General features: G+C 27.0%; 2 protein-coding genes across 2 annotated transcripts; both read right to left on the reverse strand.

Annotated features, from left to right (window-relative positions):
* Positions 1 to 1,533: 1,533 nt before the first annotated feature.
* LOC108782593 (uncharacterized) lies at positions 1,534 to 14,554 on the reverse strand. The gene is made up of 14 exons (XM_018550898.1): positions 13,752 to 14,554; positions 13,391 to 13,490; positions 11,582 to 11,692; positions 7,991 to 8,823; positions 7,595 to 7,694; positions 6,885 to 6,995; positions 6,470 to 6,625; positions 5,944 to 5,993; positions 5,623 to 5,647; positions 3,834 to 4,657; positions 3,476 to 3,575; positions 3,209 to 3,319; positions 1,860 to 2,015; positions 1,534 to 1,587 (listed from the first exon to the last, which is right to left on the reverse strand). Exons 1-14 carry the CDS (start codon positions 14,552 to 14,554, stop codon positions 1,534 to 1,536), a joined length of 3,534 nt encoding a protein of 1,177 aa, XP_018406400.1.
* Positions 14,555 to 16,646: 2,092 nt separating this feature from the next.
* Positions 16,647 to 19,453, reverse strand: LOC108782594 (odorant receptor 22c-like). The gene is made up of 5 exons (XM_018550899.1): positions 18,651 to 19,453; positions 18,263 to 18,362; positions 17,482 to 17,592; positions 17,059 to 17,214; positions 16,647 to 16,697 (listed from the first exon to the last, which is right to left on the reverse strand). Exons 1-5 carry the CDS (start codon positions 19,451 to 19,453, stop codon positions 16,647 to 16,649), a joined length of 1,221 nt encoding a protein of 406 aa, XP_018406401.1.
* Positions 19,454 to 23,894: the final 4,441 nt, after the last annotated feature.

The following is a 23,894-nucleotide window of genomic DNA, read 5'->3' on the forward strand; positions in this document are numbered from 1 at the left end:
CATTGTCCCAGAATATGAAGAAGCGCCTGCGCCAATCTTTAAAAGAGTTTGGTGATCGGTCTATCGTTACAAAATTACTTTTAGAGGGTAACGTATATATTCAATCGATATAATTGTTCGTCCAGAGCTTTTCCATTATCCGAAGTCTGAGAGAATATCGTGTGTTACGAAGAGTGTAAGGATTAATTTGTGTATGTGACATTGAAAATGTTTTAACAGATTTTTTTTTATATATTTTAATTACGTGTTTTTTGTATTAGTAAACCAAATCTTAGTTAACCGAATTAATTTTTTAAATTTTATTGTTTATTATTGGCAATAAGAATTAGATTGTCGTTAAAAATAAATGTTATTATAAAGGATAAAAGTATTTTATATGATATTGAAGCATAAGTATATGACGAAATGTTTTAAAATATATTAATAAGTTTTTAATTTCACCACTGTGTTGCTATCTATATGACAATGTTGACAATATATTTTATTGTAATCATTTATGAAAAACATTGAATCCGATTGCAATACTTATTCAGTTCAACGTTTCCTACTTTTCTCACACACTACTAATTTGTGTTTAGCATGGTCACGACATGAAAGCACGCAAGCATACTCTCACAAATATACAGATTGTTTTGTCAGAGTTGAATGTGAAGTGCCGCTTGAACAAACTCTCGAAAAAGTTTGATATGAATAGCCTGATATTACAACTGCCTTGAAAGGGTCGTATGTCCGATCAATAATTTTTTGTCGCAAATTTATAGTTCCAGGAATATCGTGTGTCATAAAGAGAAAAAATTCGGAGAAATGAATGTGTTTTAATTACTTGTTATGTTTTTCTTTTGTTATATTCAATCTTACTTGTTTGATGTTAGAAAGATATAATGTATAATTTCGATGTGAAATATGAAAATAAAACCTCATATTTTCTATTATTTGTGTCATTCAGCTGATTTTCTGATTCATATAGAAAGTTGGTACTTTTTTAATGAAAGAAATTACTATAAACTTAAGAAGAATTATAAGATATTATATATATACATTTTTTTAAATTATACGTATATTTATGACACATTATTTCGATTTGGACGAATCAAAGGTTAATAGATTTATCTATTAACCTTTCCCCTGTATTGTGTTTCATACAGAATATAGGATGCTATCTCTTTGTAGAATTTCTGTATTTTAAGCATTCCATAATTACTCGTGTAACATTTATTATCGTTATATTCCTAAGAGTTGTAAGTACATAAATTATACAAATATGTAATTATTTTATCAAAGAACAATTTGTAATAAACAAGCTCACACAAAATTGGAATTTTTTAGTAATAAAAATTTTGTAGTGAAAGGAAAATGATTGCAAACGTTTCCTGAAAACGTATTAATATCTTTAAGGTGATTGATTTCTAATTTTAAATTTGTGCAATATATATATATATAAAGTATTGAATCTTTTTTCAGGTTATAATAATTTCTTTTTTATAAAATATATAAAATGCATACTTTGTAACTTACATTTTACGTAACTATATTTTACATAGTCATTGTTCGCAAAAAATTTAAATATACCATGGAAGTTTTAATTACCTGAAATAAAGATAAACTTGTTCTTGTAGAAAGCAAATATATATAACATTTTAAAAGTTACAGATATATAGATTTATTATAATTAAATTTAAATACACGTAATAGAATGTGTAATGTTTTGAACATAAAGCGTATAGATTATTTAAACAGTACACTTTTTATAAGATGATTATAATTCAAAATGAAAAGTACAAGAAATATATAATTGATTAACCAAAAAAAAGATATTTCTTATTGACCAGAGGAATCAACAATATATGTATATTACTTACATCACCAAAAGTTGCGATGGATAAGTGGAATAATTTTCCCGCTGTGATCTTAATTACATTATTCGAGCGGGCAATAATTAGAATCAGACCACTTGCAGTTTTGTGATGTAGATCATACCAGTCAGTCATATATGCCATTTCCCCAACACGTTTGCACTAATAAATTGATAAAATATTTTAATTTTCTATATGAAAAGAATTTGACAATTTTATTAAATGTTATTGTTTCATTAAAAATCAAGTTGGATAAAGGGTGGTAAGATAATGAGATCTTTTTTTTTAAAGTTTATTAATTTCTTTTTATTTCTTCGTTGATTTAAAAAGAATTTTTTTAGGTTTTTACTAAAACGTTGATTATTATCTGTAAAATAAACTATCAAATAAATTAGAATTTAAAAAAATTTATTTTTTAAGAATGTGTCAATTTTATAATCTTTCTTAGGGCCAATTTCACCAACGTCGGTTAAGCTAACCAACGGTTAATTCCAATGGAATTATCCAATCGCATTTGTCTTTGACCAGAATGAACCAATCACGGTTGACAGTTTAAACGTCGGTTAGCTTAACCGACGTTGGTGAAATTGACCCTTAGTGAAAGTCATCTTTTTTGCAGTTATTGTATTTAATAATAAAAATGTTGCAAGACGAATAATAAAAAATAATATATTATTCTACACATTCTTATCTATAGTATGCTATACTGTGATTTTGTAAAGAAAGTGAAAATATTATAATCATTTTATTCTTGATAAACTAAAGCAAAAATAATTACATATGAATACATCCTAATTTTATTCTTTATTATACTATTTTTCTTCGTGGAAGTATTGTCAAATAACAAGAAATAAATTGTTATTCAAAGCTTTTAATGAATTCAGTATTGGTACGTTATACGTTATTAGTTTGCAGTCTAATTAAATATATGCGCATTTCGTCATCTTATCTACTTTGTTATTTTGCTTTTCTTTCCTTTAATTACATTTTAGAAATTTTTCTCTCCATTAATGTAAGGATATTATATTGCATGTTTTTTTTATTAATTACGTCCAGCAGATAAAGTAGCTTAATGAGTGCTCAGTTCTTTGTTATAATACGAATCGTTATTCTAGTACGTTCTAAATATAAATCCATTAAAATATTAAAGGCAAGAACCAATGATCGCTTTGTTTATTCCGCAATTTGGTAGTTTTCTTCGTAATGATAGGATTACATTTTTAGTTTTAGGGGAATAGTTATCGAAAAAGTTTTCAACGTCTGTATTACATTGTATTATACGCGGTCATTGACTGTATTATTAAAAGATGTTAAACTCTAACATATCTGGATTTCATTATCTTTCTATTCTTGACCTGTTCTGTGATAATCTCCCCAATGTAGCAAAATATAAAAATATTGAAACCCGTTGATAAATACAAAAAGACGTAGGATGTTATTTTTGCGGTATCGAACATTTCCCAAGCCTAAAAATTAAAATATAGCCTTATTTCTATATAGTCGTATTTTATATATGGTTTTCAGTACATATCTTATCATAAAATAGCAATGTTTTCTACATTTCATAAATAAATGGCATTCAGGTGCGTAACATTTTCAAATTTTTTTTATTGTTAGCCTACCATAATAGTATAATATCCAAGTAAGCACAACATTATTGTACATCCCATTAATTCTGCAAGAGAAGCTTTGTGCATAATACTTTCCACACGTGATATAAAACTGAAATGTATGAATGTAATATAATTCTTATTTTTTATGAATATGTTATCCGTATATTGAATTGATGCTTTTCATGAACAAGATGAAGACAAAATCCTCTTTAAGTGATTTATGAAAACGGAAATAAATTTATCTCAATTCTAATAAAAATATTTATTTTAATTGATTAATTAACGATTTAGTTAATGTAAAAATTTTGAAAAAATTTTAGTATAAGCTGTATACGCGCTTCTTAACCAGTATTCGCATATAAAATACCTCAGTGTTCTAAGATGATGTTCTACGATTGCAGCCAATTTTCGATTTGTATCATTTCTTTTTTGATTTTCAGCAAGTTCGTGTAACCACGCGTACAACACGTTTAGCTGACCACAAGCATGTATCGCAAAGACAGCGGCCAAACTACAAACACTAACGGTAGAGAAACTCGCTACAAACATTGTAAGATTCTGTAGAACTAATATGATTTCATTCACAGGACTAAATCTCGTATCGATGATCTTGCTGTAAATTGGACAATTCGTTGGATGCGTCTTGAAAGTCTCGTTGCCAACCATAATGGTAGTAGTTTTCATCGATTTTCCTATGCTAAACAGAAACAAACCGCCCTGCATAAACACTGCACATATTATGACGACGAAACGGCCGAACTTGGCGTGTTGCAACATCACTTCACGTTCGTCAGTTTTTTGTATGAGGCTCCAATCTGCCTCCATATGTCGTATTAATTTGTGAATGTCACTGCTACGCTTAAGCAGCACCCAGTAATGTATCGAGCCCATAGCTCTATGAAGCAGCGGTCCAATGGCATTCAGCTTTTGCTTGATGTTATCTGCTTCAAAAAACACATATAACAAACACGGTATAGTTGGAATTGCTATTATGCTTGAACAAATGAAAATTTGGAGTAGTATCATGATTTTGTACACTGAACTCCGCGTATTTATTTGTGGCCACGCACCAATTGTCTTAAGATACCATCTATTAATTTGTAAACTGTAATCGGTATTTTTTTTTGATGTGTCGTTTTCTGATACACGTTTGAAATTTGACATGATCACTGCACGAAAGCACACGGTGTACTGCCATAGATAGACAAGTCATTGTGCTAGAATATGAAAAAGCGCCTGCGCCAATCTTCACATGAGTTTGATGATCGGTTTAACGTTAGTTACTAAGTTACTTTGACACGAACGTATATTCAATCAATATTATTGTTCGTCTAAACTTTTTATTTGTCAAATGTCTGAGAGAATATCGCATATGATGAGAAGTGTAAGGTATATATTCGTAGAAGTAACAATAAAAAGGTATTTGAACTTGGTATATTTTTCTAATTTGGTATCTCACAATTCAATTTTCCTATATTAATTTTCGAGGCTTATTAATTAAATGGCAATCAAAAGTTGTACTTTGAAGTAAAGAAAATATTTTAAATGTATAATATATTATAGAAAATATTATGAAAGAAACGTATTGCATTAATTTTTGAATATTTTTATGGCCAGTAATACTGTATTATTTTAATGCTATAATTAATTTTATTTGTTAAATGTTCGTTAAAAGTATATTAAACTAAAAATGTAAGTTATCATAAAATTATTAACATTATTTATTAATTATTAACGTTATTAATGCTTTTACTACGGTTATGAATCTTTTGGGCTCAACAATTTTATTCGATTAACTCTGATGTACGGTTGATATTACGAGATTCTAAATTGTGCGTAAAGAATCTTTGAACTTTCTTGATCGCTGAATTGTGGAGATTTGATATACATATTCTGTAAGTAAATATTTTATACGAGATGGTTCAGAAATCTTGTTTGAGTTATTTATAACGTTTTATGATAAAGATTATAAAATGTTAGTAGTATACTATATATCTTTGAAAATGTGTTACTGACTTATAATGTTGATATTAACGTAACTGATATTATTTAACTTATCATTGCGAGTATATTATTTCATATACTATAATATATAATAAAGGACTTATATTTCTTTGGAATTTTTTTATATTTTACAATTACGTATTTAATATTACATATTTGATATCGTAATGTTTCCACCTAAGAATAAGAACAACATATATATATATATATATATCTAATTATTTTATTTTAACAGTATATTATAAATATGTAAGCAGAGGTAAAATTAGAATTTTAACAAAAAATTCTTACTTGAAGTAATACGATGATGAGTGTAATGCCTGAAAATTTCTATAATAATGTTTTCAGATCAATGATTTCTAATTTCAAAGTAACAAATGGTTAAATCTTATTTTCAGGACATACTATTTGTTTTATACAAAATATATATTTCGTATATTTTTTTACTTATATTTCACATAATTGTTTTTTACGAAGTCATTGTTCGCAAGAAATTTAAGTATACCATCGAAGTTTTAATTACCTGAAACAACAATATACTTGTTTCTGCGTACATCGAGAAGAATATTTGGTTGAATTAATTGAAATTTTGGAAAATAGACGATCTAGAATTGTGATTAAATCTATCGAATTTTTTAGAATTTAGTAGCTTTGATGAAAAATCTAATCTATTTTAACCAGAATTCTGGATCGTTTATTTTTTACTCTAGAATTCTAGTTAACTTAATCAAATATTTTATTCCGTGTAGAAAGCAATGTAAGAAAAGAAATATATATATATACATATATCAAATTTTGTAAATTAGGCTCATTCGTATATTTTTAAAAATTTAATATCTTAAATCAAACACATTCATATATAATTGGATATGTAGAAATTTTAATTAAAAGTACAATTATTGTAAGATGATCATAATTTGAAATTAATAAAATACAAAGAAGATATATAATTTTTTTTATTAATTAAAGGAATGAACGCGGTATATTTGCATTACTTACATCACCAAAGGTGGCGATGGATAAATGGAATATCTTTCCAGCTGTGATCTTAATTACGTTATTCGATCGAGCAATAATCAGAATGAGACTACGTGCAGTTTTATGATGTAAATTATACCAGTCAGTCATGTATACCATTTCTGCGACATTTTTGCACTATATTGAATTGACATAAGGTTTAAATTTTCTCTGAGTAATATGAAAGAGAATTTGGTAATTTAGGTTAACATACGTACTGATGCAAAAAAAATAAATATTTAAGTTTGTTAAAAATAAAGCACTTTAAATTATTTTTTTTATTAATATAAAAGTATTATATTCTTTTTTCGAAGTATTGAATTATTAAATAAATGTTTGTCTACATATATATAATATTTTTCTTGATTGGGTATTTTCAAACCTTGACATATATTACCTGTTCAGTGATAATTCCTCCGATGTAGCAAAATATAAATATATTGAAACCCATCGATAAATATACAATAAGGGAAGATGTTATTTTTGCCATATCAAGTGTTTCCCAAGCCTAATTGGAAAATTTGTACTTAATTTAACATATTTCTCGTGTTTAATGTTCCACTCAAATTTTTGTATAGATATAGCATAGAGTATATTAGAATGTAGTGTAAATGTTATATAAAAAAGAAAGATAAATTATAACACTTTGATAAATTTAAAAACATATTGTAGATATATAATATTGTATATTGTAGACGTATTGTAGATGTATATTTCTTCAGAATAACTGATATTTATAATTTGTTAAATTGACACACGCATTCATTTATCATAGAATTTACGTTTTAAAACTGCATAATTTTTATTTTTTGTTTCATTTTTATTTCTTAACTTACATAAATTATTTTTTTAATACTATTATAAAAATGTTGAATATCAATTTAACATAAAATATTTGAATTGATACTTGAGTATATTGAAAAATCAAGACAAAAGCTTTAAAACTATGACTGATTTTAATATAAATACAAAATGTTTTTTACTACAAAACGTTAAAATATAGAGACTTTTACATATAATTTTTTATACACATTTTATAATAAAATATCTATGTTCGATTTTTTATAACCAAAATCTAATTTTCATTTTCTTACATCTCTAGCATACCATAATAGTATAATATCCAAGCAGACACATGACTATCGTGCATCCGACTAATTCCACAAAAGCGGCTTTATGCATAATACTTTCTACTTGTGATATAAAACTGAAACGTATAAATGTATATAACACTGTACAATTTTTTTTATAAATAAGTCGCGGTACATTCAACTTATAGATGCTTTTCATGAAGACAATAGATTCTCTTTTATAGATTAGTAATCTATAAAAATTAATCTATAAAAAGGAAGAAATTAACTTATGTTAATTTTGAATATTTATTATTGAATTATTAAATTATTAAAGTTAATAATTATTTAAAAATAAATATTCAAAATTAGGACTAAACTATTATTAAACTATTTGGTGTATTTTTTAGACGAGTGAGTGCGTATAAAATACCTCAATATTCTTAGATGATGTTCTACAATAGCAGCCAATCTTCGCTCAGCTGTATCATTTCCCTTCTTTTGATTTTCAACTAGTTCATATAACCACACATTCAGCACTTTCAACTGACCACAAGCATGTATCGCGAAAACTGCAACTAAACTGCAAGCACCGACAGTAGAGGTACTTACTACAAATACTGCCAGGTTTTGCAGAATCAACGCAATTTCATTCACAGGGCTAACTCTCATGTCAATAATTTTGCTGTAAATTGGACATGTCAACGGATGTATTGTAAAAGTTTCATTGTCGACGATGGTTGTTACGGTTTTCATTGCCTTTACTATGCTGAACACCGTTGTACCACCAAACATGATTATACCACAAATCATGGCGAGAAAGCGACCAAACTTGGCTTGTTGCAGCATTATTTCACGATTATCGAGCCTCTGTTCTATCAGATACCAATCTGTTTCCATGTGTCGTATCAATTTGTGAATGTCACGGCTACGCTTAACCAACACCCAGTAATGTACCGAGCCCATAACTCTATGAAGCAATGGTCCAACAGCACTCAATTTTAGCTTGATGTTTTCTTTTTCAAATAATACATATAATAAACATGGTACCATATTGGATGCTATCATGCATGAACAAATAAAAATGTGTAGTAATATCACAATTTTACACACTGAACTTGGTGTATTTATTTGTGGCCACGCACCAATTGGTTTGAGAAACCATCGACTGAATTGTAAACTGTAATCGTTATATTTTTTTGATCTGTTGTCTTCTAATGCACATTTGGAATTTGACATGATTGCTGCACGAAAGCACACAGCATACTGATATGGATAGACAATACATCATAAGGGAATATGAAGAAGCGCCTGCGCCAATTTTCATTACAGTTTGGTGAACGATCATAAATGTGCTCTGAGAGAGCATATTCAGTCGATGTAATTGTTTATGGAGAGTTTCTGTTATTCGGTTTCTGAAACATCGCGTGTTATGAACAGTGTAAGGATAGAACCGTGAAAAAGAAATTAAGAGTTCTTTATTTTAGCAAATTGTTTTAAAAGTAAAATGTTTTAATTATATTTGTGTATTAATTCGCAGGACAAATTAAGTGGTATCAAAAATTAGAATATCTTGAAATATAGAAAATGTTGTGAATGGATATATAAATTGTTTTTCTAATATATATAATAATGTAAACTTTGGTGGCTCGGGATAAGAGACTTGTAATGTCTCTCAGTTTTTGAACATGGCCGGAGACACTACCGCGTCTCCTGATCACTCTATTACTTGTAATTATAAGAATAAAATATATGCTAATGTATAGTATTTATGATTTTTTAGACAATTTTAAATACAGTAATATTTAATTAAACTTTTATTTAGAAAGTCAAACGTTACGCATAATACTTTTCACGTGTCTTATAATTCCGAAACATATTTGTATAGTGAAATATATCAAATGTTTAATTTTATCAACATATTTTTATCTTTTGCATGGATGACTAATACTAATATATTCAGTTATAATAATTTAAGTAAAGACATTGTGGTCAATTGCAAACTGTAATCTGTTTTTTTCATTTCAACGCTTCCTGTCATACACTTATGGTTAAACATGATTATTTCACGTAGTCACGCAAAGCACTGTCACGAATGGGTTAGTTAATTATGCCAGAGTTGTAAAATAACGCCTTTGCCAACCTTCAAAAGTTGGAGTTTGACGAGTAATAATGCAACTGCTTTGAATTGCGTGTCTCATCATCAAATGTTTGGTACGTACATTTGAAATAATATTATATGTCACGAGAACTATACGAACATAAATTTATAGAAATGAATTCGCTTTAGTGTCTGGTATGTTTTTTATTTGATTATATATAGATGTGTTTTTTATACTCTGTTAAAAAGAATAAATTTATGTATAATTTCGATGAACATATATAAAATTTAGTATTTTTAAATAAAAAAATTATAATGGCAATTCTATGAAAAATATAAAAATTACTTAGTACATCTTTAAAAACAATTTAATGATTTCAATCATTTGCGATTTTGACATAATCACCGATTTTATTTAATAAATCTTGTTTTCTCTCTCGAGATATGTTAATTTATTCTACATAATGCTACATATCTTGTATATTTCTTAACATATACTTTAACAGTTTGTACCATGTTTTACACAGCCATTGTTCTTATGATATTTAAATATACCATAGAAGTTTTAATTACCTGGAACAATAATGTTCTTGTTTCTACACAATGCAAAAACACGTTTTATAAGCTGTATATGTCATTAGATATATTAAATTTTGAAAATTTATACACGTGATATGATTGAATTTATAGGTGTTCTAAACATAATGGATAAACATATTGAAATCAATTAAAAAGTCCAATTCTTATAAGATGATTCTTATAAGATCATTATTAGTACAATAAAAGAAGAACATAATTTTCAAATTTTTCGTTTAACGACGCAATTATTATAAAAATATTAGGGGAGAGTTGCCGAATGCGTGGTCTCAATCGTACTTTAACAATATTTTATATTATTACTTAATATATACAACATTTGGTAACAAAAATATGAGAAATGAATAATAATATAGACAGAAAAATAACAGATTATATTTTGTTTTATCAGTATCAATAGCATATTTCATAAGAAATCAAGTAAAAGTGATGTTGATTTTTGATCAATTTATGTAATTGATAATAATTCTTATCATTCAATTTTATTCTATGTTAAATTAATATTTAACACTTCTTTATATTTAGAGAACAAATGTCAGTAAATAAAAATAATATAAAAATAATGTAGTTTTAAAATAAAATTAGTGTGATAATATAATAAATTATGTTGATTTTACTTAAAAAATGTAATTTTATTTTTCATAATTTTCAATATTTATTTACATAAAATCGATACTGATTAAATAATAAGAAATAACTTGAGTGGTACGCAATCAACTGTCCTAGTATTAAATTTTAAAATTTTTAATCACACGTATATAATTGATTGAATCGAATGAATGTTTTAAAGATAATAGATAATTCAATTGAACTGTTGTAAAATGATCTTAATTTGCAATTAAGAATGTATGAGAGAAATTTAATTTATTATAACTTATTATTAATGAAAATGGCGAATCTCGGTGAAGAATTTGCATTACTTACATCACCAAAAGTTGGGACAGATAAATGGATTAACTTTCCTGCGGTAATTTTTATTACGTTATTTGATCGAGCAATAATCAAAACAAGATCACGTGCAGTTTTGTGATTTAGATTGTACCAATCAGTCATATATGTCGTTTCTCCCACATATTTGCACTAATAAGTTGATATGAGATTTAAATTTTCTATGAGTAACCAAAAGAATTAAAAAATTTATATTACATGACGTTGAAAAAAACAAATAGTTAAGATTGTTAAAAAGCATTTTTTTCCGAGTAATGTATAATAGCACGCGTTTTATATTTCATACTTCCTTTAAATATTGACTGAATTAATAAAAAATATCTAAACCCAATATATTTTCCTTAGTTTTAGTATATTTTAATTTTTAACATTGCTTACCTGTTCTGTGACAATCTCCCCGATGTAGCAAAATATAAAAATATTGAAACTCATCGATAAATACACAGTAAGGGAAGATGTTATTTTTCCTGTATCAAGTGTTTCCCAACCCTAAGCAGTTGAAGAATTTATCGAATTAAATGTTTTATATGGCTGTTGATTTACTTAAATTTTTATGTCAATGTTATACATGAAATGTTACACATTGAATATATTAAAAAGTAGTTTAATGCTGCGTAAAAAATAAACACAAGAAAAAAAATAAAACATTTCAATACAGTTTAAATGCAAATTGTAGAAGCATATTTCTTGAGCAAAATTTGTGATTTAAATTAACACATTTTTTTATTCATTTATCTTAAAATTTATGTTTTTTAATTACGTTATTTTTATGGTACGCTAAAACCTATTTATGAATTATTTCTTTTTTGATACTAATAATTGTTGTCTATTAACGTAATATAAAATGTTTAAACCTGTCTAGGGATGTATGACTTTCTACGCGAAACGATTTTTACCCCACCTTCCCTCTGTCTAGGGGCACACGAATTTCTACCCGTAATAACTTGTTCTAAAGAAGTTTAATATCAAATATAAGTATATAACTTTATTCAGACATTTTTGGCATTAAAATCTTCTTTGTCGGTAAAAATTCATTCATTTTACATCGTTTAGAATATTTCTGCCAAAATTCATCGACGTTTTCGGAAGTTTACTCGTGACATTATATGTTAAATTAATACATGAATACATAGAAAAAAAGATTTCTTTAAATTTAATAAATGTTATTGAATCCAAATAAATTTATTATATTGGTCCAAATAAATTAGTGTTTAAATCAATAAGTACAATTGTTTAAATGAAACGATATATACTTTGTCTTAAATACATTATTTGTTTGAACATATCTATCTTCGGGATTTGCACGACTAACTGTACGACACAATTTATATAGCACATAGCACTGTTCATGTAAACTTGTTAAATCATTGTTTCCGTAATTTCAGTTAAAAAATAGTTGTTCTAAGGAAATATATATTTGCATGGAACAACCTCTATCGCAATATATTTTGCCATTTTCAAATAAATAATTTGTTTTATTACTCGTATTTATTATAAACGAAATAATATATTGTATTGAAAGATATTACTTCAAATAAAATAATGTTACTTCTATCAAAAAATAGATGTTTCTGAAATAGAACAATAAAATTTTTGAACTAAAATAAATACCGATGAGAACATGCCATTAAGATCAAGTTAGATTTCGGGTGCTTCTATATAATGCGTGTAAATGTATATACTATGTATGTAGATTCTTAAATGCGTGCCAAAATTTTTTTCAAACTTATAACGCAAACTCTAACAAACTACCGCAGTACTATCACGAGTTAAATTGACTAACAATCTAACAATTTTGATGCTTGTAGAATATTAGATCTTAATAATATTGAATAACATATTAAAATCTATGAATGACATTAAAAATCTATAAATAATTAATTTATATTGTGAAAAATTACCTCGGCCGGAAGTCGAATCCGGATCTCTGACATTCCGTGCGCAAAAATAAAATTTTTATTTAAAACAATATTGATTCGTACAAGCATATGTTATTTTAATAAAAAAACAAAATATGTTATTAAAATTGTAAATTTATAAGATTTAAAATATAATCTCATCTTTGTGGTATAATTTGTCACTTACAATATACATTTTGTAATAGAATAACGATGTTTAACTTTTCATAAATAAATAATATTTATTTGTGTATTATAAGATTTGCATTTTCTCATATCTCTAACATACCGTAACAGTGTAATATCCAAGCAAGGACATGATTACCGTGCACCCCATTATCTGAACAAGAGCGGCTTTATGCGTGATACTTTCCACTTGTGATATAAAACTGAAACGTTTAAATGTATATGATATATGAACATTTTTTTATAAATAAATCATTGGTTTATTGAAGCTTTTATGAACACCATCGAACTTTCACATCGAACTTCTTTTTAATAACGCACAAGGAAGAAAACAAATTTATCCCAATTTTAGTGCATATATCTATTTTTATATTATTCACTATTAATGTATATAATTGTTCAAAAATTTATTATAAGGCACGAAAGAATATGCATTTTTTAATGGATGCTTGCTTGTGAAATACCTCAATATTCTCAGATGATGTTCTACGATAGCAGCCAGTTTTCGTTCAGTTTCATCATTTTCCTTCGCTTGGTTTTGAACTAATTCATGTAGCCACACATACAGCACGTTCAACTGACCACAAGCATGGATTGCGAAGACAGCAGCCAAACTGCAACCACCGGCAGTACAGAAACTTACTACTATTACTATCAGGTTTTGCAGGACCAACGCGATTTCATTCATAGGGGTAAATCTAGTATCGATAATTTTGCTGTAAATTGGACATGATATTGTATGTGTTGTGACAGTTTCATTGCCGATAGTGATTGTTACAGTTCTTATAGATTGCACGAAGCTGAACAATAGGCAACCGCCCTGCAGCATTATTCCACAGATTATGGTAATAAAACGGCCAAACTTGGCATGCTGCAGCATCACTTCACGTTCGTCAATCCTTTGTATGAGATTCCAATCTGTCTCCATGTGTCGTATTAATTTTTGAATATCATCTCTACGATTGAGCAACACCCAATAATGCATCGAGCTCATAAATCTATTGATCAGTGGCATCATGGGATGCAGTTTTTGCTGAATATTCTCTGCTTCAAATAACACATATAATAAACACGGTATTGTCGGGATTGCTATTATGCTTAAACAAATGAAAATTTGTAGTAATATTATAATTTTGCGCACTGAACTTGATGCATTTATTTGTGGCCACGCTCCGATTGGTTTTAGAATCCATTGATTAAATTGTAAACTGTAATCGATATGTTTTTTCGGTCTCTTATTTTCTGACGCGCATTTGGAGTTTGACATGATCGCTGCATGAAAGCACACAGTGTACTGCCACAGATGGACAACTCATCGTATTGGAATATGATAGAGCGCCTGCGCCAATCTTCAACAGAATTTGGTCTAACATCATATAGTTGCTCTGAGAGGAGCGTATATTCTATATTCAGTCGATATAATTGTTTGTCTGGAGTTTCTTATTGTGAGATATTTGAGAAACTATCGGGTGGTATAAGAAGTGTAAAGTATATATTTGTAAGAGATTGAAAGTGATTTATCTTAGGAAATTTTCTTGTTTTAGTATTGTGTTTTAATTATATTCTTCTTATATTGATTAATATGTGATACATTAACTGAAGAGAAAGGATGATGAAAATTAGAATATAGTATATCTTAAAATGTAAAAAATTGTTATATATATATATATATACACGCCATATGTGGAAGTCATAAAGATATGTTGTGCATAAATTTTTGTGTAATATCAAGAATTTTGTCAATGAAATAAAAAGGCAATTAAGAGTCAATATTATATGTGTGATCTAATAAACCATTTAATAATATATTATAAATTAAAATAAACTAAAATTCACACTATAAATTTTAATATGTCATATTTTAATTTGATTGCGTGCGTATTTATAGTGTGAATTTTAGTTTATTTTAATTTATAATATATTATTAAATAGTTTATTAGATCACACATATAATATTGACTCTTAATTGCCTTTTTATTTCATTGACAATTTTTTAATACTAAAAGTCCTGTATATTCGTTTTATTTTAATATTAAGAACCCAGTATATACATATATATACGGGATAAGAGACTTGTAGTGTCTTTTAGTTTTTGAATATGGCCGGAGACACTACCGCGTCTTCTAATATATATATTTACACATATATATGTATATCATTCTGATATAATTAATTTTATTTACAAAATCTTGATTTAATAATATGTATATATAATGAATTGTGATTTTATCCATCATAAAATTATTAATATTATTCATTAACCATCGACTACATCCATGGATTTATTGAAGCTGTGCAAAAGTTTTAGTCAGTTTGCACTTATATATGATTAATACTACGATGTCCTAAATTATATGTACGTAAAAATTTTCGAACTTTTATTGATCATTGAATTGTAAAGGTTAAATATTACAGATTTTGTAGTTTGAATAGGATGGTTTAGAAATCTAGTTTGATTTATTATAACAAGTATAATAAAAGAGAATATAAAATATTATATAGTTTATATCTTTGTGAAAGTATAGGAATGAGTCGATTCTTTTATATAATTATTGATTTTATTATCTTTATTATATAGTATCTCATACGGGGGTTTATGAGATATTTAACATTTTATATATTTTTTGTTTTACACATTATATACTTGTTTGTGTAACATATTAGATATCATTATATTCCTAAAACTTGTATATAAATGAGTAATATAAATAAATAATTATTTTACATTAATAATACATTGGTATTATTGTATAAATTTAAGAAAAATTGGAATTTAACAAAAAATTTTTATATTGGATGGTCATAATGTTTTCTGAAAATCTTTGTAATAATGAAACCAGAAATCCTATTAGTGGTGGGCCGATGAGAGTGCAGCGTTGTTATTGTAATGCAAGTAATAAGAAGTGAATTTCCTTAAATTACAATTTTATTTCATCCAAATAACAATATCAATACGTTTCGATTCACTTTGAAGTCTTCTTCAGCCAATACAAAATTTTAATGTTCTTTTGTATTTATTGTAAGAGTCACATCTGATTTACAGATTTGATGTTGAATTCTTTCAACAATACAAAAAAATTGTCTTGAAAACATTGAATCATTAAATATAATTCACTTGATTAATAAATTACCTTGCAAGTTACTTTTTTTACTTAATGTGTATCAAACGTGCTTAATACCTGAGCGTCTCCTTTTTTATTTGTCTCAGCTTTGTAATAATATTTTTGAGGTCATTTGTTTCTGATTTCAAATTTGTGCAACAAAGGATTGATCTTATTTTCAGAATACAGTAATTTGTTCTGTATAAAATATATATAATATTTGTACATATTTTAACTTATATTTCATATATTCACCTTTTACGTCATTGTCCGCAAAAAATTTAAATATACCATGGAAGTTTTAATTACCTGGAACAATAATGTACTTATTTCTGTTGAAAGAAAAAAATAATTTATATATCATATTCTACAAAGTTTTACTAATTTAATTATGAATATTAAAATTTACATTTTAACATTACAATTAACATTACAATTATTATACATAACAATTAACATTACATTACATAACATTAATATTATAATTTAATTTAAATAAAAGACATTTACACACACGTGTATGTGTGTAAATGTTTTATATGTATATAATGAATAATTTAATTAAACAATATGAGCTTATAAAATGATCATATTTTGTTATTAATAAAGTACAAAGAAGATATTCTTATTAATTTCTTGATAACTAATTTAAGAACAATATATTACTTACATCACCAAAAGTTGCAACAGATAATTGGAATAACTTTCCTGCGGTTATCTTAATTACGTTATTTGATCGAGCAATAATCAGAACGAGACTACGTGCAGTTGTGTGATGTAGATTGTACCAATTAGTCATATATGCCATTTCTCCGACAAGTTTGCACTAATTTGATACAAAATTTTGTATAAAAAATAATAATTTGGATTAACGTAATGTTTAAAAAAAAATAGAAATATTAAAATTTTGTTAAAAATAAGAATTTTTATTTCAAAAATTATAATTTAGCAGAAATTTTTTATTAATATGGAAGTGTTTTATACTTTTCTTAAAATATTGATTAAATTGTTAAGGAAATGTTGTAAAAACATGATTTTTTGTTCAAAAATGAAATTAATTCAATTAAAATATTAAATATTCTCGATGTTTTACCTGTTCTGTGATAATTCCTCCAATGTAGCAAAATATAAAAATATTGAAACCCATCGATAAATATACAATAAAATAAGATGTTATTTTTGCCGTATCAAGTGTTTCCCATGCCTACATAGTTAAAAAGGATGATCAGTGTTTTTTTAACCGAAATTCCATTAAAACTGATTTTCATTAATTAATTTTTTATCATTTTACGTGTTTAAATCTGATTTTTATGTAATTGTAATATAAGATAAAATATGTTAAGAAGTTATGCTGCAAATATTATATAAGAAATTAAAACAAATAAAACATTTTGATATAACTGGAAAAAGTTATGAAAATATATTTTGTGAGTAAAATTAATATATAATTTACACACACACACACACACACACACACACACACACACACACACACACACACACACACACACACACACACGTACTTATTTATTATATAAATTTATCTTAGAATTTATTCTCTAAAATACAATAGTTTCATGTTTTATATTTTTCTACTGATAAATTTAGTCTCTTTAACACTTAGAAGCGTTGAATATCAAATAATCCAAAATATTTAGATTATATATATTAAATTAACGTATGTCAAACGATCAACGCAATAGCTTTAAAAAATGACTATTACACATACAAAACATCTTTCACTGTGCAAATATTAAAATATGAACTCATCTTTTATCATATGATTTATCATTTTATACATATTTTGCGATGTTTACTTTCATGTGAATAAATCATATTTTGTTTAATAAGATTTTCTTACATTTCTAGCGTACCATAATACTATAATATCCAAGCAGACACATGACTATCGTGCACCCGGCTAATTCCACAAAAGCGGCTTTATGCATAATACTTTCTACTTGTGATATAAAACTGAAACGTATAAATGTATGTAACATAGTAAGTTTTTTTTATAAATAAAAGTTTTTTAATAAATAAGTCGACACACTGAACTTATACTTTATAAACACAATTGATAACTCAAGATTCTCTTTTAGTAATCTATAAGAAAAAGAAAATAATTTTACCCTAATATTTTAATGCAATATCTATTTATAAATAATTAATGTATTATTAATTTGTATGATTGTTAAGAAATTTATTATAATACGTATATTTGAGGGTATGAATTTTTATAATGAATGCTTGCTTGTGAAATACCTCAGTATTCTCAGATGATGTTCTACGATAGCAGCCAGTTTTTGTTTAGCTTTATCATTTCCTTCCATCTGGGTTTTAACTAGTTCATGTAGCCACGCGTATAACACGTTCAACTGACCACAAGCATGTATCGCGAAGACAGCAGCTAGACTGCAAGCACCGACAGTAGAGGTACTCACTACTAACATTGCTAGATTTTGCAGAATTAACGCGATTTCATTTATAGGACTAAATCTTGTATCGATAATCTTGTGGTATATCGGGCATGTCATCGGATGCGTCGTAAAAGTTTCATTACCGACGACGATGGTTGCAGTTTTCATTGCCTTTGCTAAGGCGAACAGAATTGTACCTCCATGCATGATTATTCCACAGATTATGGCAACAAAACGACCGAACTTAGCTTGTTGCAGCATTATTTCACGATCATCGTGCCCATGTATAAGACACCAATCTACTTCCATGTGTTGTATTAAATTGCTAATATCACGACTACGTTTAAGTAGCACCCAATAATGTACCGAACCCATAATTCTATGAAGTAATGGCGCAATTGCACTCAGTTTTAGTTTTATGTTGTCTTTCTCAAATAACACATATAATAAACACGGTATCATGCTAGATGCTACTATACTTGAACAAATAAAAATTTGTAATAATATCAAGATTTTCCACACTAGGGTCGACGCATCTATCTGTGGCCACGCACCGATTGGTTTGAGAAACCATCGATTAATTTGTAAACTGTAATCGTTATGTTTCTTTGATCTGTTGTTCTCTAGCGCGCATTTGGAATTTGACATGATCGCTACACGATAGCATATGATGTACTGTCACAGATAGGGAACACGTCGAGCCAGTATATGACGAAGCGCTTGCGCCGATCTTCGGAAGAGTTTGGTGAACTATCTGATATCATAAAGTGCCCTGGAAGAGGGGAAGGGCGTATGTCGATGTAATTGTTCGCCGAGAGTTTTTATTATCCGATGTCTGAGAAAACGTCGCGTGTCATGGGGAGTGTAAGGATAGATTCATAGAAGTGACATTTTTATTTTACACTATAAAGAATATTCTGTAGAAAAAGTATGGAGAAGCGGGTGGAACGACCTAAGTCTCACGGTTGCGCAGTTTTAATTATAATCAAGTCAAAACCAATAAAAATTGAGTCAAATGATTAACTTGACAATGTGAAAAGGATTCAAAAAATTTAGTCTAATAAGTAAATTATTGATTGAATTATTCAACAAAGTAACAAGAACTCACTAAGTTATTGATGTATATTACTTTGATATAAAACGAGAGAGCGTTTCTCAGCTCTCTGTAGATGGTTCGTGTATTCTTAAGAAAGATTTAACATCCACTTGTAACAAACGGGGATGAAATTTAAAAATCGGTCTTATAGAAAATTTGAACATTTAAAATCATGTAAAAATTATAAATAATATAATAAATATATTACAATATTAGCGTGTACCTATTATAAAAATATTATATGCGCTAATAATATATACAATATATTATTCATAATTTTTACACAATTTGAAATATAATAATATCCAATTAAACTTATACGTTCAGCAAATAAATCAAACTTTCTGTATAATATTTTCCATATATATTATAATATTCAGATGTAGCTAGACTGAGAGAATGAAATGTTTTAAAATATATATCAAATGTTTAATTTTACGAACTTATTTCCATCTTTCGCGTAGATGACTAATATATACTTAATTACAATATTCACAATCAGTTACAATAATTTAGGAAAAAACTGTATGTTTTTCAGATTGTAAACTGCAATTATGCCGCTTTTTCAGTTCAATGCTTCCTGCCGCACAATTATTGGTTCAGCATTATCACTTTACGAAGTAATCACGTAATGAATTATCATGAATAGATAGTTTATTATGCTAGAATTATGAAGTAACACCTATGTCTACCTTTGAATAAGTTTGTCGTACAAGTCGATATTGCTATCGCTTCGAAAATTTACGTGTCTAACTATTAAATGTTTGGCACATTATTATTTAATAATATCTATTAATATAATATTTTTAATCATTTTTATATATAAATTTGGTACCTTGGCAAAGAGAATGCGATTTGGAAAACTTACAGGTAATTTATATAATATTAATTGTCTAAGGGTCAATCGTTCCATCTTTTGGTAAAGTTTACCTGTTAGGTAAGTAGTAAGATTACCCAATCACGTGCGCAGATTGCCAGATTTACCTAACAGGTAAACTTTACCGAAAGATGAAATAATTGACTCTAAATCATACCTTTTGCAATATGTTATAAAAAAATATACGAATATATATATATATATATACATATACATATATGTATATGTATGCGTGCGTGCGTATGTCTGTACATATATATGGTATATATATGTATATATGTATAACAAAATAATGAAAAATTAATTTATTATTGGTGAAAAATAAATATGGGTAAGTAGAGAGACTGTGTGGTATATCGGACCGTGTTCCAAATAGGATATCATGAATTTAAATGAATAGGGACTAAACATACCTGCTGCCATTTATAATGTAAAGTCATTATAAGACACTAAATATGACAGCATTTTGGCAGTTTTTTGGCATAACATTCCTAGAATATACGTAAATATGTATTTTTAGCTATTATACAAATCATTTTTTAAAAATAAAAAATTCTTACTGTATAAAAGATATACTCTCTGTATGAAAAATATGAACATTTAATATTTTCTTTTGTTTTAGCGTAGTTTTCAATATTTTTTATCTGTTCTGTGACGATTTGTAAAGATATTATTTTTCCTATATCAAGTTTGCGACCCTAATACGCGGTTGAAGAATTTGCGTTAAGTTCAACACACGTGTCCTATGATCCATTTAAGTTTTTATATGGACATAACACAAGATGAAATTTGTTAAAAAGCAATGTAAATATTGTATTATGTAAAAAATTAACACAAGGAATAAAACATTTTGATACAGTTTAAAAGTATATAAATTGTAAAATCATATTTCTTGAGCAAAATTAATATTTGTAATTTAAATTAACACACGCTCATTTTATGCATTTATCATATATTTATGTTTTAAAACTGCATTTGTTCTTATTTTTTTCGCTTACTCATAAATTGTTTCTGTAATATTAAAAAAATTCTGAATATCAATTTAATATTGAAACAACACAATTCTTTCAATAACGCAATTATTTCGTTAAGCTGCGTTCGTTTTTCATGCTCACACGTTATAAGCTTTATTCTATCATTATTGCTGGATACTTGCAAAAAAAGGATAGAAAACTTACAGCGCGCATGTGTGAAAAACGAATGCAAGCTTAAAGTGTTAAACGTGTTAAAATTAAGTATGTTAACAATTCAAAACAAGTTTTAACAATGATTGTTTTAACACAAACACATAATGTCTTTTACAACGTTAAAATTAAAATACAGACTTATTTTTGTCATATTATAATACATATCATTTTTAATACATATTTTCTAATAGAATAAAACAGTTTGATTTCTCTCTCTCTCATTATAATAAATTACATTTATGTATCTAATAAGATCTTCAATTTCTTACATCTCTAATATACCGTAATATCTAACTAAGCACATAATTATTGTGGATCCCATTAATTCCAAAAAAAAATATTTTATGTATAAGTTGTTCTAATTATGACATGAAACTGAAATATATAAATACATCATAATAGAATTTTCTGTTAATAAATTATCATCACATTTTGAATTGATACTCTTTACAATCACCATTTAACCTTAGAAAACATAATGAATTACTTAATTCTAAGGAGAATTTCTATTTTTAAATAATTAATTTTTATATAATACTTAAATTCTTTTAAATAATTGATGATGAGATTTTCATAAAATCCTAGAAGATGTATATTTTTTTAACGAGTACTTACGTATGAGATATTTCAATGTTCTCAGATGATGTTTTAGGATAGTAACCAATTTTTGTTCAGTTTTTGTATCACTTAATGCTGGTTTTCGACAAATTCTCGTAGTGTACAGCACGTTTAATTGATTATTAGCATGAATCACAAAGATAGCAGCCAATCTGTAAACACCGGCGATAGACGACTATAAATATTGATAGAAACTGTACAACTAATACAATTTTATTTACAGGATTGATTTTTATCGATGATTTTGCTGTAATTTGGACGTGTCATCGGATGCATCTTAAAAGTTTTATTGCTGATAATAATAGATATGGTTTTGGCCATAGTAGAATTAGACAGATGTGGACAGATGACCTATTCTAATGGATACGCAGTAAGTTGAAAGTACTTAGTTATAGGATCCGTCAGCTAATTAATTTTTTAGCTTATTTGCAAAAGTTCACATGACTCGTCACTTTGCAAATGAGCTCATTGTTTGATTAGTCGAGATCTTATACGTAACAGGACTTCCGCTATTATTATATTATATGCATAATGGGTTACCTTTCTAATTCTATCAAGGTTTTGGTTATCCTGACTATGCTAAGCAGAAATGTATCGCAATGCATAGTTATTGCACAAATCAGATAACAAAGCGACCGAACTTAACATGCAGCATCACTTCACATTTGTCTACTTTTTGTACGAGACTTCAATGCATGTATCGTATTAATTTGTTGATGTTACTGCTGCGCTTGAACATCACTCCATAATTTATCCAATCCATAATCCTGTGAAACAATGACGTAACAACATTCAGTTTTTGTTTAATGTTATTTTTTTCAAATAACATATATGTATAACAAACACAATATAAATGTTACTATGCTCGATCATATGAGAATTTATAATAATATAAATATTTCCTACACACTGAACTCGACGTATTCATTTATGACACGCACTAATTGGCTTAAGGAACCTTTAACCAAATTATTAATTGTAATTGTTATATATATTTTTTCAGTATCATTTTCTGGCACACATTTAGATTTTTATCCGATTACTACACAAAAGTGTGCGGTGCACTGCCACGGGATAGATACCTAACTCATTGAACTCTTCGTACCGAAATACGAGTATAACAAAGCACTTGCATCGATTTTCAGAAGAGTTTAATAAATTAATAAAGGTAGGTTTATCTTTAATTTACTTTAACCGCTTTTCTTTGTCATTTTATTTAGAGCTTTTATTCCAAAAGTTATTTTAACTATATTAACTTTATTATTATATTTTATATTTATATCTTTATACAGACGCATATATTATCATACA

Source organism: Cyphomyrmex costatus, unplaced genomic scaffold, assembly GCF_001594065.2.
Source record: "Cyphomyrmex costatus isolate MS0001 unplaced genomic scaffold, Ccosl1.0 scaffold132, whole genome shotgun sequence".
NCBI classification, from domain to species: domain Eukaryota; kingdom Metazoa; phylum Arthropoda; class Insecta; order Hymenoptera; family Formicidae; genus Cyphomyrmex; species Cyphomyrmex costatus.

Excerpts from the sequence above, each read along its gene's own strand:
- LOC108782593 (XM_018550898.1), bottom strand. The coding sequence starts at position 14,554 with ATGTCAAACTCCAAATGCGCGTCAGAAAATAAGAGACCGAAAAAACAT. Across the intron at positions 5,648-5,943 it reads TTCTTGCGAACAATGACTTC|GTGGAAACATTACGATATCA; the intron begins GTAAAAAACAAT and ends TCTTATTCTTAG. Across the intron at positions 3,576-3,833 it reads CATCATCTTAGAACACTGAG|TTTTATATCACGTGTGGAAA; the intron begins GTATTTTATATG and ends CATACATTTCAG.
- LOC108782594 (XM_018550899.1), bottom strand. The coding sequence starts at position 19,453 with ATGTCAAATTCCAAATGCGCGCTAGAGAACAACAGATCAAAGAAACAT. Across the intron at positions 18,363-18,650 it reads CATCATCTGAGAATACTGAG|TTTTATATCACAAGTAGAAA; the intron begins GTATTTCACAAG and ends TATACGTTTCAG. Across the intron at positions 17,593-18,262 it reads TTGGATATTATAGTATTATG|GCATGGGAAACACTTGATAC; the intron begins GTACGCTAGAAA and ends TTAACTATGTAG.